The sequence below is a fragment of the Tetrao urogallus genome, assembly GCF_951394365.1.
Source record: "Tetrao urogallus genome assembly, chromosome: 24".
Lineage (NCBI taxonomy): Eukaryota > Metazoa > Chordata > Aves > Galliformes > Phasianidae > Tetrao > Tetrao urogallus.
Window position 1 is genome coordinate 640,801 of NC_136837.1, and position 17,846 is coordinate 658,646.

Sequence of the window (17,846 nt, forward strand, 5' to 3'; positions counted from 1 at the left end):
TCTTTTGGCATTTCACGCCTGGGTTTCCACAATTTCTGCTGGGGAGCCTGCAGGAGGGGATGGGAACGGTCCCCTCTCCCCAGATCTGGCCCTCAGGAGGAGAAGCAGAGCCCGCAGCACTCCATGCAGATCTCCAGGCAGTCGGCCGACTCGCAGCAGGCGTCGATGATGCCGCAGTCCATGTCGCAGGGCAGGTCGCAGTCCGCGCACTCGCCCGAGTTGCAGCAGCAGCAGCAGATGCAGGAATCCTCGGAGGTGCAGGAGCCGCAGGTGGCACAGTCCAGCACGATGTTGCAGAGGGTCAGGAACTCGCAGAAGAGGCAGGATAGGATGCAGTGGACGCAGCAGTCTGCAGGGAAACAGCCAGAGAGAGTGGGCAGGGAGGAGTGGTAGTACCAGTGCTGGGCTGGTGAATGGATGCTCGGCCCCCAAAGGATGAAAACTGGGAAGGAGGGGAAGGGGTGGGATGGGGCTGGGAGCCAGGCGCTGCTCCCTCAATGCCTGAGACATGCCCAGGCCCCCAAATAAACCAATTTTGGAGGAGGTGAAATGACACCCAATCAGTACCCGCCCTGGGGAAGGGTGAGTGGTGCAGATGCAGGAGGTGAGGGGAGCATGGCTGCTGCCCAACTTCAGGGTCCTGGTGAGCTGGGAGGATGCTATGTAAGATACCCCATGGGATATGGGGCCACAACAAAGAAAATTCCCCTTGCAGAGAGTGGTACCTTCCTGCGCCTCAATAGGGATGTGGGATGAAGCTGACTTGGAGCTGCCCTTGCTCTTCTTGCTGCTCTGGCTGTTGATGGAGTGGTGGGACTGCAGCTTACGGTGAGGCTTCTGGGAGCTGGGCAGAGGGCGAAAGACCCCGTTCCCCGTGTTCCCACCTGGATCCGGCCCTTGTCCAGCCCCATTCTGCAGCAGGTGGGTGCAGGGGCTGGGGGCCTGTGTGGCTGCTCGCATCTGGGGCTGGCCTGGGGAGAGAGCAGGAGGTCACTGCTGGTCCCTGCAGTGCTGTGCTGAGGGACAAATGAGGTCCTGGCCCCCGTTCCCTGCCAGCATGTGGGAACCTGGCATGGTATTGCAGGAGGGATGCTGACAAAAGCACTGTCCAGGAGAATGGGGAGGAGGAATGAGATGCAAGAGACAGCTGGAAGGAAGGAGGCAGTCAGAGAAAGAGAGGGAGGGATGAGAAAAGAGCAAGAAACAACGTCTTGGCGTGCGGGATGTGGTGTGACTGCCAAACCTCAGCAGAGGACCTGGGTAGGGGACTCAGCACTGCCAGCACAGACAGGAGGAGTGGAGGTGAGTGGGGGCACGGAGGGCATGGGGAGAAACCTCCACCTCTGCCGCCCCCAAAAGAAACCCAATGGCACAGCCGCCATCCCGCAGAGCAGCCATGAGCTGCACGGCCATCCCCCTCTGCTGAGCCAGATAAGGCGAAACTGGAGCGCTGCTCATCACCCCGGCTGCGTAATGAAAGGGCTCCCCAGCCTCTGGCTGAACTCCTCGGCCTGAGGAGGGAATGCAGATCTGCTCTATCAGCCTCCAGCTGTGTGCTCCTGCCCGGCGCCGTGTCCCCATGTGTGGCGAAGGCGGCGTGGTCAGGAGAGGGCTGGAAACACAGCTCGAAACGCAGCTCAAGGGAGGGGGCTGCAATGTCTGACTCCCGCTGCAGCGATGCCAATCGAAGCCACAGACCCGGCCTGGACTGGAGGAGCTTTTGCCAAGCTTTGATTTCCCTCTCCCGCGCCAGTAAACAAGGGATGATTCAGCCTGGAGGCTCGAGGGCAAAGGCACCTCCGGCCGCCAGGAACAGTAGCTGCTTTCTGCACAGCGTGGCTGTGGGGGGACCCATGGGAGGAGGGGGCACGGCTCAGTCCCCCCCCCCCCCATGGCAATGACTGCCTGTCTTGCAGCGGCAAAAATAGACAGAGGCACGAAACCCGCAAGTGTGTGCCTGTGGTGCTTCCAAAATGGGAGCTGCAGAAAGAAGTCTGCACGGGCATTCGGTGAGACGAGCTTACAACAACCAGTGCTGAGCTGAAAGCATTGGGTTGAAAGCAAGAGGGGTGAGAGAAGGGCAAAAAAGGTAAAGGGGAAATGGATCATGGATAAAATGGGACACTTTGCCCCCACCACTCCCTGAAGTCCCAGGGTTTGGTATCCCAAGGGAACAGGAGCACACACTGAGGTTCCACCACCATGCATGGAGCCCACGGGAACAGAGGCAGCGGGGCTGGTTGGAGCCATGGGGGAATGGGCAACAGAGCCCAGCACGGCCGCCTCTGCCCACTGCTCTCCCTGCACCCCCAGCTTTGCCCGCTGTTTTGTTCTGAAGCAGCACAACTTACAGCAGCCTGCAGTGTGCTGGGTTTGGCATTCTCCATTTCACTGCATTCCTCAGATTAAACTGTTTGTAAATCAAAATCATGCTCCAGCTCCAGTGAGCAGCAGGGAGGACCAGCCAGCAATCCCCCCCTCTTGTTAAGAAAAATAGCTTCCATCTTTCGGGATTGCTTTCAGGAGCTCTTTGGAGAGACAGCCCTTCAACCTGCAGCCCCGGAGCGGTGTGTGATGCTCTGCGGGGCGCCGGCAGCGCAGGGAGGAGCAACCCACTGCACCGACTGCATGCAATGTAAAGCTCTGGGATGGGCCCGCTGTGCCTCACACCAGGGTGATGCTTCATGGAGCAGCTCAGGCTCCCCGGCATCCCCAGATGAGTGCCAGACTGTCAGACCCACAGCGCTCCTTCCTGTGCCCAAGGTGGGGTCACCAGCAGGACTGGGCTGCACTGTGACCCTGCACTGAAAGCGGCAGTAGTGGGCTGCAAACAGGGCTGCTGGCGGTGATGCCGAGGGACCAGAGGGGAAGGAGGGAGCTGCCCCACTCCCTGCCTCCCCACCAGCCTGGCCGTGCTCCCCTTGTCCCTACAGGGTGGGGAAGGGGCTGCGTGGGGCCGCGGCGTGCGGGGTGCAGTGGCTGTGGTGTGACTCAGAGGTGCAGAATGTCTGTGGGCAGCCGGCCCAGCTCCCAGATGCTCACAGGGCTCGTGCTGGGGCTGGGGAAACGTGCGCTCTCCTTGCTCCAGGCAGCAGCGCCTGCGTTTCACTGTTCACAACCTCATCCCCACCCTGCTCCCCTCGGGGGGAAGCGCCAACCCACCCGCATCCAACCAACGGGGGTGGCTGTGTGCTAAGGGGTGGCCTGGGAGCAGAACCACCCACCCCATAAAGGGGCACAGAGCGAGGGCACACCGACAGAGCAGGGAGATGATGGCTTCTCACCACCGCCTGCCTCGTTAACGAGCACTATCACTTATTAATTGGCAGCAGCCGTGCCAAGGAGCACTCACATGTCACAGCTTCAGGAGTGCCCACGAGCTCCGTCCTGGCTGCTGTGGTGCCGTTGGGCAGTGCTGTGCAGGACTCAGCGTCATCCGAGGGCTTCTCAATCCTGGGGGCTGCAGGTGAAGGGTGTGAGGTCTCACCCACCTCTGCAAGAGAAAGAGGACAGGGTGAATGCCTCGGGAGGGGGGGTCACAGCCACCAACACAGTCCCTGGGCAATCACACCCCTGGATCATGCTTTGGGGTTCCGCTTCAGGGTGCAAGCCGTGTCCGCTGGCTGCTGTTGTTTTTTGACCCAGAGTGCACAGCTGGGGGAACAGCTGGAGGGCTGCAATGGATTGAGGGTTGCACGGCACTGCTTCCCCTCCTGTAATGCCAGAGGTTTGAGACCACCCTCCTGTGGCCTCAGATTCCCTCTCCAAAAAGAGAGGGGATGCAGTAACACCCAGCCAAGCACCTCCAGCCAAGCTTTCCCCCATTCTCATGAAAGAGCTCTGCCAGCCACCCCCCATCACATCACACTTGCCCTGGCACAGGAGCTGCCCCTGTGGAACTGCCTTGATTGTGACAAGCCAAATCCCAAATGAGCAACTCCCCACCTGCCTTGTGGGGACAAACCCCAGTGCCACACATCTCCCTGCAGCATCCCAGCCAGCAGTGGGGACCACTCCCCAGCGTGTGACTGGGGGCTGCAGAGCCCCCTCCTCCTCCCCAGCACAGGAATAGCAGCCGCTTGCACAACAGGGGCTGGACTGCACTTTATATAACCCTAAATTATAGCTTGGGCAAAGGGAGGGAGACCAAACAGCTGTAATTTCCCTGGCTATAACAAGAGATCCTACATGCAGGCAGGCAGGGCTGGGGGGGGGGTGCAGAGTGAGCCCTCGGCCACCGCATTACACTCAGTGTAACAAGAGGTCCTACAAGCTGGAGCTGGGCAGACCTCAGCTGCGTAATTACAGGGACTACAGCAAGAGGCCCTACAAGGGAGGTGGGGGCACACCCACAGCCTGGGGTGGGCAGGAGGGGATGCATGCAGCCGGCAGTGATGCTGCCTCAGCCCCATGCATTCATCCCCTGCCTCGGTTTCCCCATAAGACTGCTGTGTCCTGGAGCCTGAGCCCTTCCCAGCGTGGCTGAGATTGGTTTGCACTTTGCACCCTGGGTTCCTTCATGGAATCGACTGGGATGGGAAGAAACAACCTGCCTGTGGTCGCTGTTTTAAGCGCTACCCTACAGAGCACAGATTTGCCCCCTGCTCTGAAGGGCTCCTGCTGGAGGATCCACCACCTCTGCTGAGAAAACCTGCAGAGCCTGGCACCAAGCTCTCCGCATCCAGTCCAGTGGTGATTTTGGTGCTCACTCAAGGGGAAATGCAGCAGCTCCAGCTGAGTTCTGCAGTTTGGCTCCAAAACCCAAACGGAGCAGGAGGAAGCACAACCCAAAAAGGAGCACGGAAAACTGGTTCTCACGTTCCTGTGAGAGTCCAGGGTGAAAAAGAGAGAAGAGAGCAGGCTGTCCCACGCCTCTGGGTGTTTGTGCACAGGCGTGGTGTAAAGGTGAGTAACGCCCCACGGGGCTGCAGCCACGTCCTCTGTCGTGTCCAGACCTGGGCCAGCCTGACTCAGAGCCGTGGGATTTGGCCAACGCCTGTGGGAAGCAAACGCTGACACCTCGATGGATGGGCAGCTCCATGTGGAGCTGTGAGCCAGAGCTGAGCAATCGGAGCTGCGGCTGGAGGGCACGGGAAGGGGTTCGAGGTGCTGAGCACTTTGCAAAGTGAAGCTTTCTGCTGCACCCGTAATTGTTACCCAGTGCAACATGAGCTCTCACACACAGCCACAGCGGTGGAGGGAGGAAGATGGCAATTAAATCAACGCCCACTGGGACAAGCTGGCTAGGAGAGAGACAGAAATAGGCGGGAGAGAGATTTGGGCAAGCTGCTCCTGTCCTGCCCTGCACACAGCCCTGCTGCTCCACCAGGAGCATGAGGACGCTGGTGTTACCACGGCATCTGCACAGCCCTGTGCCAAACACAAGGAGAAACAAAAGGCAACGCGGCACGGGGTGATGCTGAGGATGGAGACAATGAAGTGTCTGAAGAACAGTAAGTCAGGCTTTGGTGAATCGCAGCCCTGCTGTACGGTGCAAGAGATCAGGAGAGCAGAGAGATGTGGAGCTCCTCATCCTTGCCTCCCGGCTGCCAAGGCTGAGTGACGCACGCTCCCAACTTTCCTGACTCTTCTTCCCTTTTGCAAAGTCAAAACTAGTCTCTGTAACAGCCCCAGAAAAGCACGGAGCTCCAAACATGGCAGGGATTGAGAAGAATGGAGGGAAAAGGGGAAAGAGCTGAAAGAAGCAAGAAAGCTGGACGGTCTCATGGCCTTCCACTGCGTGTCTTGCAACACTGCTGCAAAGCAAAATGTGCCAACGGAGCTGGGATCACAGGGAAAGGAGCAGCAGGAGGGGCCCTGCACTGCACCACCAGCTTTGTGCTGACGAGGGGCAGAAGCCTGCATGCTCAGGGCGGGAGGCACGCTGTGCTCCCTGCTGCCTTCAGGACCGAGCTGACCCGTCCACAAAGCCCTGCACAAACAAGAGGAAATAGCGGTGCGTCAGCAGCACAAACAGGAGCACTGCTGCCATCAGCACGCCTTGCTGCACCCAGTGGGGCTCTGCCTGACTGCAGGGACCCACACATTGTCCCCTCCGTGCGGCCCTCAGCTGGAAGGCGCAGAGGATGTGGGAAGATGCAATGCTGGAGGCCTTTGGGGTCAAATCCTCCCAGGTTTTCCCATGGCTCCCGCTTTGGACTCCTCAGCTGGAGCTGGATGTGAGGGATGAGCTGATTCTCCTCCCCCCCAGCGGTGCTTTGGCCACAGAGAGAGGAATATGGGGGCAGGAGAGAAGTTCAACACATCTGGATCCACATCTGGATCCACACATCTGGATCCACGTCCAGGGCTATGAGTCACGTCTCCATTGGCACAGGAGTCCCACGTCTCCTTCTCCTCCTTGATTCTCCCAGGAGCGGTCGGTCGGGGAAGGACTGCTTTGGATGGAGACACAAACAGAGGCAGCCCAGCGAGGCGTTCGCCACCACCAACAGCTACCTTGCGGCGGTATTCAGTTGGGGAGCTTCCTAATCTTTTTTATGCGGATAAAACCAGTGTGTAATCTCGCTTGGTTTTCCCATATAGGCTGCCTGGCCCAATCAGGTGCCTGTCTGACCTATTCAAGGGATATTGTAGAGCTTGATTAAGTGGTTTCAAGTGCAGGAGAGACAGCACTGAAGCAAATCCTTCCAATCCCATGAGCCTGGCTGGAGGAGAGGAAAGCAGAATTCTGGTCTGAAAGTTTGCTCAACTGGGAGGAATCCAAATGGCTTATTTACATTCAGTCTGAAATTAATGCACTAAAGGATTTCAATGATATTCAGAGAAAGGAAGAGGAGGGTGTGAGGGAAGGGACGAGCGATGCCCAGGAGCTGCCTTGCTTCCAAGCAAGTCCCAGCTGCACCCAGCCCAGCTCTGGTCCCAGTTCGGCCCTGGCAAGTATTTCCTCCCTGCTCACCTGGGCCGTGCTCTGTGAAAACACTTTGTTGCTGAGACAATGAGGAATCTGGTCAAAAAAAAAACCAACCCCAAACCAAACAAGTATTGGTTTCTATGAAAAGTTACTTCCTAAATGCAAAAAGCAAAACAAAGCAAAAAAACCCACAAAACCCCAAATGGCTTGCCAGCTTGGGAGTTGTTATTATTTGTTATTTATAGCCATTGGGTGGGTAGGGAGAGAGGAATTTTGGCTAGGCCGGAGCTGCATCCATCCTGATGCAGGGCAGGGGCTGAAACCACAACTCCGCAGAGCTCCTCCAGCCACCAAATCCCTCTCCAGGTTTGGGGCACAGACCCTGTGCTGGGTGTCCCTACAAACCCCAGCATCCAGAGGTCCTCACTGACCCAACGGCTCCTGCAAAGGATGCACTGACCTCCCCAGACCCTCACGGAAGGCTCAGACCTCTCAGTGGAGATGATGAGGATGGTGTGGGTGACCCATCACCTCCACAGGAAAGGAAATGCAGCAGGCAGCACGGCTCGGTGCGACCCGTGACAAGGGAGCTCAGGGAGAACCACTGCAAGAAGTGTGCACATCCATCACTGCAAGCAGCAATGGGAGCTGTGCCTTACACAGTAAGAATATACCAAATAAATACACATCCAGGTGGCACTCAGGGCTCCTCGGGTGCTGCATGTTGCATGGCAGAAGCAATCTCCAAGCCTCAAAGGACCCAGCTCCTGCCCTACGCTGCTCCAGGCTCTGCCTATGGAAAGCAAAGAGCGACGTGTAGCATCCCAAGCATCCCTTGGGGTGTAGGAGTGTAGAAAAATGATGGAGAACAAGAAAGGATCAAAGATGCAGTCTGGGGCTGAACCAACATCTGCTGACACTGAGGAGCAGCACATCAAGGAGCCGCCAGCACCCAAGCTTGCTGGCCAAAGGGACTTTGCAGCCTTATAGGGTGGGAAGGCTGTGGGAGGAGGCCCTGCAACATGCCAGGTGCTCCTAAGGGCAAGAAGCCTGGAAAGTGGATAAAGCCATAAAGCCTGTCAGATCCAAGGATCTGGGAATTACAGAGCAATGAGCCACACCGCCATGCTGGAGAAAATTATGGAGAGTCTAATTAAGGACCATGCCAGTACAGTAATTGTGCAACCTTACGGGGTCAAACCAGCACAGGTTCTGCCAGGGAAAATTTGTATCTTTCTAACCTGCTAAGAGTCCTTAAAAAAAAGTTAATTGAAGAGCAGATAAATGTGAGCTGGTGGACATCGTTATTAACAAGAGTAATAATTTGCAGTCGTACAGCACCTTTCATCCTGAGATCTACCAGTGCGCAGTTCGAAGCCGGTGCCCATCACACGTCCCCCAGTCTGGATGTATTTTGTGTCAGCACAGCCACGGTGCTCAGCCACCATGAAGCAGAGCTCTGTCACCAGGTGGTTCGTTGGGGAAGCAACAATGCCCAAAGCAACAACGTATGGTGATGGAGCCCAAACCTTGCAGTCCTGCTTCTCAGCCTTCCCTCTCAGCCCCTCCTGCCGGGCTGCATGCTTGCAAGGTTGGGATTTCTCCTATGCACCAACACCAAAGCAGCTTTGGAGGAGCTGCAGCAAGGTGAAGGCAAGCAACAAACCCTTCTGCAAAGATCAGGGCATGGCACAGCATGGCCAACGATGAGCCACTGGGGTGGAGGCATCATCGCTCCTGGAGACAGCGAACCCACTGCTGGTGGGGAGGCCTTTTGGGAGAGCACACTGCTCCCGCAGCCCTGGCAGCAAAAGTGGCCAAACCGGGTGAGCACTGCCCCATCCCACCCCATTCTGTCCCATCCCACCCCATTCTGTCCCATCCCACCCCGTTCTGTCCCATCCTGCACCACATCCCCCACCAGGGAAGGAGCCAGCATGGAGCTGGGAGCTTCTTCCACCCAGGGGAGAGACCCAAAGAGCACAGGGTGGGCTGAAAGCGTGACCCCAAGGCACCACATTGCAGAGCAGGACAGACGGCCCTGCAGGACAGACAGCAGGACAACACTGGAGTGAGGGACGACTGCCCTCAAAGTCAACCACGCACCGTTTGAGCTGGGAAGAGGCTGCCAAAGCCTGTCTGAGGAGATGGCCACGGGCACAATGCCTGCAACGTGTGGCAAAGCAAAGCCTGAAGATGGGATCTGGGGCAAAAAATGCACGTCAGCTCATCTGCTGCACGCACCAGCTCATTTCCACCAGCACAACTGCAGTGGGGGCACAGGGAAAGGATCGCACAGAGCCTCCCCCGGCCCCAACCCAGCGCCCCGGTGCTGCCAACCCAACCTCCTGCTCTGGATGGGGAATGGCACGAGGGGGCGGAGCGCTGGGAAAAAAAAAAAATCAGCAAAAGTACAGAAAATGCCCTGAGGGCAGTTTGGGTTCGTGCAGCTCACAGAGCACAACGGTGCTTCCCGAGGAAATTCAACTGGGAGCTGGAGAAGCGATGGGGACCCCCGGGAGGCCATGGGGTGGGAGCTTTGTTTTGCTCAGAACGAAGAACGGCTGAAAAAAGCCAGAAAGCTGCGACCTCCTGGTGTAAGGAAGGGAAAGGAACAGAACGATGTGTTTTCATGAGCAGATGAGGAACTACGAAAGAAAAGTGGATCTTCTGGAACAAAGAGGCTTAAACTGGGGAAAAACAAAGATGTATTTCTTTGGGGGGTTTCAGTTTTTCTTCTTTGCACTCACTGGGCAGTTCCACTTAAAGCTAAGCTGAGCAAAGAGCCCCCTTGCATTGCCCCCATTCAGGGCTTTGCTCCCCCAGCTCTCTGTGCAGGACGCAGCCCCGCTCCTGCCTGGCTGCTGGGGGGCTGCGGGGCCCCACCTGCCCCCTAAGGAAGCCCTTTTCACACGATCACTGTGCCCTGCAGTGGGAAGCAAGGACAAAGTCAGTCCCCATTGCCAAATGGAGGGCTGTTTTTCTCCCTTTTTTTTTTTTCTTTTTGGCTAATTCCTCCAGAAAGCAGTTACACCCCACATGCTTCACATGAACAGACAATCGCCTTTTCTCTCCGAGGCTCCTCTGCAAACCACCTGTGGCTGTTTTGGGGCTGGGCAGCCCTGGACAGGAGGAGGCTGTGGGCACCAGACATGGCAGGGAATGAACTCAGAGCACAGAAATGAGGCCGAGCACGGCAGTGTCATCCCAGCTCTGCCCACAGCTCTGCCACAACACTGTTTCCCATTTATTCTGCAGGCTCGGTGCTACCAAACGATCTGCTCAGTGCTGGAAAAGGAGATGAGCAAAAATTCCCAGGCTCTGTGCAGCAGGACAGGGCCCTGGAAAGTGCCCAGGAGATAACGCCTCTGCACTGCAACGTCACACAGCCAGCAGCGCTGAGCGCCGGCCGGCCGCGTCCATTCATTGCTCACCAAAAGCAAACCATGCGCACAAGAAGCCAACGCTCGTGCCGTGCAGTGGGAAGCTGCCCTTCAGAGCCCTTCTGAGCCCCTTCATGTTGGATGAGCAAAGGATTCACAGCTCCTGCTGGTGTGAAAAGTGCGGTCTCTGCTGCCTGGGGAGGTGGACATGGGGATGTCCTGGAGCTGCTCTGCATGCACCCAGCGCTGTGCCCACGCTGAGACTGAGAGCACCCACACCGACCCCCACTCCAGCGGCCCCGACCACCACGTGCCCCCATCTCAGGGACACCCACTTTGTGCAGCAGTGCTGAGCAAAGCCCCGCGCTCTGTTGTTTGGGAGCACAGTGAAGCTGCAGAGCTGTTTTTCTAACACAGAGTGGATTTGTAAGAGCCCTTTGCTCTGACAGCACACAGAGCTCCACTGAATCCAGGCTGCTGGCTGACTCCTATGCAAGAACTTTTGGCATGAGGTCCAGGCACGGTTCCCCATCTCCCACCTGGAGCAGGGGAGTCCTGGAAGCGCTGCACCATGCATCAACCCGGGTCTGACGGCACAAAGCAGCACCAAGAGCTCAGCCAGGAAGCGCAGCACGCAGCAGGAGAAGCAGGGGGAGGAAACAAGAGGATGCATTCTGCAGCACTCGGGCCCAGCCATGCTTGGGGGCCAAAGGCAACACGCAGTGATCCAGCTGCACGCAGCCCAGGCTCCGCATCCCTGTGCCCGCATGGCAGCGAGCGGCTCCCAGCGCCCACAGCAGCACAGCAACTTCTGGAGCTCACACAGAGGTGGACGTGGCCCCTTCTGTGTGCGCAGTGGGGCTGTTCCAGCTCCCCTCCAAGCCCCCTCCCCGTCCTGCCCCGGCAGTTTTCTGTCACTGCAGGGACTTTCAGTGCATGGATCTCTGCAGGATCAGCAACCCGAGGGCCCAGCTTTGTCCCATGGGAAAAGTGAGGATCCCCCAGACTTTTCCATCCTCTCCTTCACAGCCCAATCCTGTCCTGCTGGTGTCTGCAGGACCCCAGGGAGCTGCTGCGGGTGGGGAAGGGGCCGCTGCACCCCACTCCTCTCGAGGTCTGGCGCAGACCCCCGGGCTGCAGGACAGCCCCAGCCCTCCCCCCCCACTTCCAGCCACCCCTTCCCCTCCCCCCGGGACGTTTTTAACCCCTTCGGCTCCCGCTGGCCCCAGCCCAGCCCGGCCCCGTCCCGTGCGCTTGGCAAAGTTACAGGAATCGCTGCGAAGTTCGTGCTGCGCTCCCCAGAGGCCCACGGCATCAGCTGCGCTCACACCGCGCCAGGCGCGCACACACGCACGCAGGCACCGCAACACGCGGCCGTGCACGCACACACTGCGGCCTTCCTGGAAAAAGCCTCACCTCCCCCCCCGGCCCCCACAGCCGCGCACACACACAGCCACGCACACAGCGCTCGTGCACGCACAGAGAGCCGCGCGCACAGCCGGGCACGCACCCCCCGCTGCCCCGCACACACGCACCCCTTCCTGCCAAGCACCCCCCGCCACCTCCCCCCACCCCCAACCTCTTTCACACCCCTCCAAAACCAGGCAGCCCCCAGGGTGTCGCCCCTCCCTGAACCACGCAGCTCCTGCACCCCCCGAGCACCCCCCCACGCCCCCCGACTCCCCGGCCATTCTCACACACTCAGCTCCACGCACAAACACGCCGGCACCCCCAGACGTGCACCCACACCCACAGCCACGCACACACGACCCCCCCACCAGACCCCCAAGACCCGCACCCACCCCCAGCACCACGCATATACATTGCCCCCCTCGGATCATTTCTCCCCCCTTCTTCCCCACACTTCGGTACCTGGCGGCGGATCGGGGCGGCGCGGCTCCGGGCGGCTCTGCCGGGACATCGGCGCTGCGGTGGGACAGACGGCTCAGTGCGGACACACGGACACAGGCAGACACACGGACAGACAGAGCCCACCGCGGGGCAGACAGCCGAAGGGCAGACGGACGGACACCGCCGGACTGTCAGACGGAGACCGGCGGACAGACAGACGGACACCGTCCCCCCCTTCCCCCCCCTCGGGGCTCACCTGGGCCCCGCAGCTCCGCGCAGCGCTCAGCCCCGCGCCCGCCCCCTCCGCCCCGCGCGGTCCCCCCCGCGCATCGCCCCGCGCACAGCGCTGCCGGCCCGACGGCCGCCCGGGGCTGTGGTTGCTTTTTTTTTTTTTCTTTCTTTCTTTCTTTTTGTTAAACTTTTTTCTTTGTTTTTTTCCCCAATTCCTTAAAAAAAAAAAAAAAAAAAAAAAAAAAAAAAGAAGAAGCCGCGAGAACAAACAAACAACCGCCCGCGTCCGCCGAAGCGCTGCGCCGAGGAGGAGGGAGGAAAGTTTCTTTTGGGGGATGGAGCGGAGCGGGGAGGAAGGGGGCGGGGGGGGGAGGCGGAGGGTTCCCGGCTCCCGGGGGTCTCTCGGGCTGCGCTGCGCCTCCGGCTCCGCGTTGGGCCGAGGGGAGGGCCGAACGGAGGAGGGGCCCCAGAGCCCCCGCCCCCCCGCGCCGTGCCTCAGTTTCCCCACGTGGGAAGAGCGGTCAGAGTTCCCCCCCTCCCACCGCCCCGCACGCAGCACCGGGGCGCGTTCCCCGCGGGGGGCGGGGAGCAGCCCTTTCCCTGCCGGGTTTGCTGCTGCGACCCCGCGGGAGCCGTCCTCACGCACAACAGGGGAATAATCCTGCTGTAATCCCTCCGGAGCTCGGCTGCTGCTGTGGGTGTCAGCCAAGAGCCCTCCTTGCCCTGGGGGGCGGGGGTCACAAAACTCGGATCACTCGATTGCAGCGCTTGAGCGTTTGCAGCGCTCCTTTTTTGCAGTACGGATCTGTGGCCCCCATGGTCTGAACCCACTGTTGGAGCCGGTGACCCCCCTGTGCCCCTCCTCCACTGCCATCACCCCATGGTCACCAGGGTGCAGCGGCCAGAGCCTTTCCATCACCTGAAGCTTGCCAAAATGAACTTTAGGGCAGCACTCAGCATGGTTCTGGCCGCGCTCATGGCGTTGTGGGGCCGTGGGGTGTCAGTGAATCACGGCCACGCCAGCCCCACATTGCCACGCACATTCCTCCCTGCTCACCTGGCACCTGCTCAAGGCAGGCCGCTGGGTGGAGGTGTTTGATGCCGGGGGCGGCAGCCCTGGGCAGGAGGAGCTCAGCGGTGATGCTGTGCCGTGTGCTGCGCTCAGCCACGGGGCTGCAGAGAGGCACTCCCCTCCCGCCCTGTGCTGACAGCTCAGCCTGATAATGCATGGAAATAAATGGGTGCTGGTAAGGCTGAGCCGTGGCCCGAGATCTCCCCACTGCGCTCCTATGGCTCAGGAGGAAAGGGACGAGCAGCACTGGGGCCCACCATGCAAGGATCTGCAGCAGAATGGGAGCAGCACTGCTTCAAAAGTCCTCTGAGGATGCAGAACCATGGCCCTGACTGCAGCTCGTGTGCCCAGTGCTCAGCGCTGTGCCATCAGCAGGGCAGGGGTCGGTATGAGAAGGCACAGGGGACGGGGCTTTACCCATCACAGCACCGCAGCTGTGCTGCTGCCCAATGGGAATCCCACAGAGCCTCTCCCCCTGGTCACCCCACAACCAAAGGTAGGATCCAGCCCTGGAAAACAGCTCCGTGCTCTCCCCTCTTCCACCACCCAGGTCCCTTTGCCACAAGTACCTGTTCCTGGTGCCCCAGAGCTCCCTGCGAGCTTTGGCAGGGCGCATCCCATCTCCACGCTGCCCCAGTGATGGTGAGCACCGAGCTGCTGTGCTCTCCGCTGCCCCAGTACCTCCGCACTTCCTCCTCCCAGTGGGATGTTGAAGCTGCAGCCCACGTTCATTCAGGGGGGATTTTGGCAAGCACGAGCCCACAGCAGCCCAGCCCCAGCCTTCCTTCCTGCAGGCTTCGTGTTGCAGAGATGGCTCCGGAACGTCACCACCAGCATCCGTCAGCTCACACTCCACGAAGGGCCCAGCACAGACTGCCCCCAAAGCCCTCCCTTGCTGTGGGGCTGTGGGGCAGTGTGACCCTGGGTATGGCAGCCCCAGAGCCCAGTACCCACATGAGGAGCCCCGGAGAGAGGGATGGGGCCGTCCTCGTCGCAGCAGATGCAGCGGAGCAGGAGGGCGTGCAAACAAGTCTGGGCAGTTCTGTGCTGTGTGTTACCAATTACTCAGCAACGCGGAGCGCCCAGCACACTGATGGGAAGGTTCTCCATAAAACCAAGTGGTGTCCTATAAAGAAAGCGTCCCCTGAGCAGTTCTGGCATTGTGCTGCAGCAACAGGAGGAGGCGTGTGGGTATTGTGCTGTACAAAGAGGGTCCTACAGTGAGCAAAACCCTCCCCAGCACTGTGGGAATGTGATGTGTTTTGGGAAGTGGGGCTGTTGGTGTGGGTGTGGGACTTCACTGACCCACATTCACAGGAGCTCTAGGCAGCAGCTGTGCTCATATCGCATCACCAAAGCCAACCCCCCCGTATCCTGCAGTGCCCACCTGGCCCCACTGCTCTGTGGCCCCGAACCCAGACCTGGGGCAGGACGGGCAGTGAGATTGGGGTGGTCAATAGAGTGGGGATGGGCAGTGGGGCAGGTTGGGCAGTGGGGTGGGATGGGCAATGGGGTAAGATTGGCAATGGGATGGAGGTGAGAAATGGGATGGAATTGGCAATGGCACAGGAATGGGCAATGGGATGGGTTGGAAAATGGGGTGGGGATGGGCAGTGGGGCAGGATGGACAGTGGGGTGAGTTGGACCACAGAGTGGAGACTGGCAGTGGTGTGCAATGGATAATGGGGTAGGGATGGCCAGTGGGGTGGGATGGACAACGGAGTGCAGATGGGCTGTGGGGTGCAATGGGGTGGGGATGGGCAATGGGGATTTAAAGGGGCTGGAAGCCAACTCCCAGATCCAGGCTCAGCATGGGCTCTGCACAGAGCCCCAGCTTTGCAGTTTAAAGTGAGTTTTGCAACACTGCGGGCGCCCATCCCGCCCTGCACTCTTTGCAGTTTCGAGAGCAAAAATAAACACCAAAAAGAAAACGCAATGCGAAAACAACAGAGAAAGCCCAAATCCGGGCTGCAGAGCCACGAATGGGGCTGTATTTCGACAGAGCCGGGCTGTGCAGACAGAGCTGTGTTTGCATAGGTCCACGTCCATAACCCCTGATCTGTCTGCGTGGTCACAGAGCCGGGCGCACACAAAATCCATGAGCAAAATAACAGCCCGAAAGCCTTCTGAGCAGAGCAGGGCGGGGGGAGGGAGCTTCCAGTTCCCAGTGAATGACCCCTCTGTTCGAGGTTTTCTGCTCCAAGGTTTCTGATGAGTCACGAGCTATTTCTGTAAATAATATTAAAAATAATAATAATAATAAATAAATAAGAAACAGACATTTAAACTTAAAAAAAAAAAAAAAGCAAAAGGCCCCATGAATGTTCATCTTTCAAAGATGGAAAAATTAAAAACTTCCCTTCTGCACTGTGCTTCTCCCCCCAGGGGCAGCGCTGGGGGTAGGAGGCTGACAAGGGGGGGGGGTCTCGCTGCTCCCTGCAGCCCCCGCTTTGCTGGGTCACACCTCGCCCCCAACAAACCTCCTTTGCTCTCCATGCTGTGGGTGGGGGGCTGCAGGCCCAGCCCACCCCACACAGAGCAGTGCTGGAGCAGAGCCCTGTGCCCCCTGCTCTTCCCCCTGGCTCCAGGGGCTCGTGGTGATGCTGCCTGGGTATCAGGAAAAGGAAGGGGCTGCGGGCAGGTAGAGCTCATGGGCTGCTCAATGGTCGCTCCATCACACCTTGCCCTGGGGACGGGTCAGGGTCAGGGATTTAGGGCTATTAGGGTTAGGCTCGGGGTTAGGTTTAGAGTTTGGGTTATTAGGGTCAGGGCCAGGGTCAGGGTTACGGGCCTGCCACGTGAAGGGGCTGCTGGAGTCCAACCACTGCACGAGGGAGAGGAAAGCACAGAGAAACCCATTGCTGCTCCTTTGGTCCCATCTTTCCCTGACTGCAGTTGCTGCAATTCCTTAATGCTCTTTATAGAAGCAAACACACAAACTGACAATAAAACAACCAAAATCATCCTTTTTTTTCCCTTTTTTTTTCTCCCCCCCCCCCCCCCCCCCCATACAAATGTTTGAAAGCTGTGCTTACCCTGCTGTATTTTTTACCAGCAGTGCAACCTTTTAGCTGAATGCCCACAAGGATGAGGGTGGCCCTAATCACAGAATCACAGAATCACAGAATCACCCGGGTTGGAAGGGACCTCAAGGATCATGTAGTTCCAACCCCCCTGCCTAGCAGGGCCACCAAACATACACATTTAGATCAGGTTGCCCAGGACCCCGTCCAACCTGGCCTTGAACACGTCCAAGGACGGGGCATCCACAACCTCCCTGGGCAGCCCGTTCCAGGGCCTAACCACTCTCCTCGTAAAGAACTTCCCCCTAACATCCAACCTAAATCTTCCCTCCTTCAATGAGGGTGCACTGAGCGCAGCAGGAGCTCAGCCCACACCAGAGGCCACCGCTCACCCGTGGCGCATCGCAGCATGGGGTCACATCCCAAAGCAGCGTCACATCCCCACATGGGGCTGCGCTTCAGGGCCGAGCATGGAGCCGGGGCACAGCAGCACCCTGGTGGAAGGGATGCAGGGAGGATTGAGCTGGGTCGCCATGCGCTGGTTTAGCAATCAAAGTGAGCTTGCACGTCCCTAGCAAAGAAAAGCAAAACAAAACAACAACAACAAAAGGAAAAACAATCTCTAGTTGGAAAGCTCTGATCTCCTTCTCCGAGTGTTAAATCAATCAGAGGCACGTGCAGCCCCCAGACCTGCCCCAGCCCGTGATGAAGGGGGTGGGGTGGGGGGGTTCCTGTGGCTCTCGCACCCGTGGGTGCTCAGCTGGCAGCACACGGCTGGCACAGATGCGCTCAGTGCACCCCAGGAACTCACGGGCGAGTGGCTGTGGGTCAGGGAGCCTTGGAAAATGGCCACTGGAAAAAAGATTAAGAAAGTTTGGCCAGAGACAGAGCAGCAGAGGGAAAGGGGATATAACAGACTATGAATATTGGCAGGGTCCAGACACAGATGGGAGCGAGCCACTGAGCTGGGCTGTGAAACGGGGGGCTGAGAGCTGGCTGAGGGCCTCTGCAGCAATTGAAATCTGCTCCATCTCTGTCCCCATCTCCATCCTCATCTCCATCCACACCCGTGTCTCCATCCCCATCCTCATACCCTTCCCCATCCCCATTCTCATACCCATCTCCATCCCTATCTCCATCCCCATTCTCATCCCCAGGCCCAGGCTGTGGAACACACAGGTGAGAATGCTGCATGGTGGGACTTTTTTCCATTTTTTTTAAGGTAGGGGAAAAGGTCCCTAAGGGCAAACACTCTCTAACTTACTAATTATAATTATTTTTATTTTTATTGCTAGTTTTTGTACTGGCAGATCTACTGCTAGCCAACTCCAGCCAACAGCCAGAAACTCACTCTTGTGCCAGCCTTTGGAAAAACCCCGTGCAGCAGGATGGAGCAGGGGCTGCTGCTGTGG

General features: G+C 58.5%; 1 protein-coding gene across 1 annotated transcript; it reads right to left on the bottom strand.

The window, feature by feature from the left end:
- Positions 1-92: 92 nt before the first annotated feature.
- MDFI (MyoD family inhibitor) lies at positions 93-14,032 on the bottom strand (the record flags this gene model as incomplete). Its single annotated transcript, XM_079546278.1, is given in 7 exon segments — positions 93-349; positions 726-971; positions 3,353-3,493; positions 12,130-12,183; positions 13,397-13,461; positions 13,463-13,469; positions 13,975-14,032. Coding segments are annotated over 7 exon segments (828 nt in total).
- Between the last annotated feature and the right edge of the window lie 3,814 nt (positions 14,033-17,846).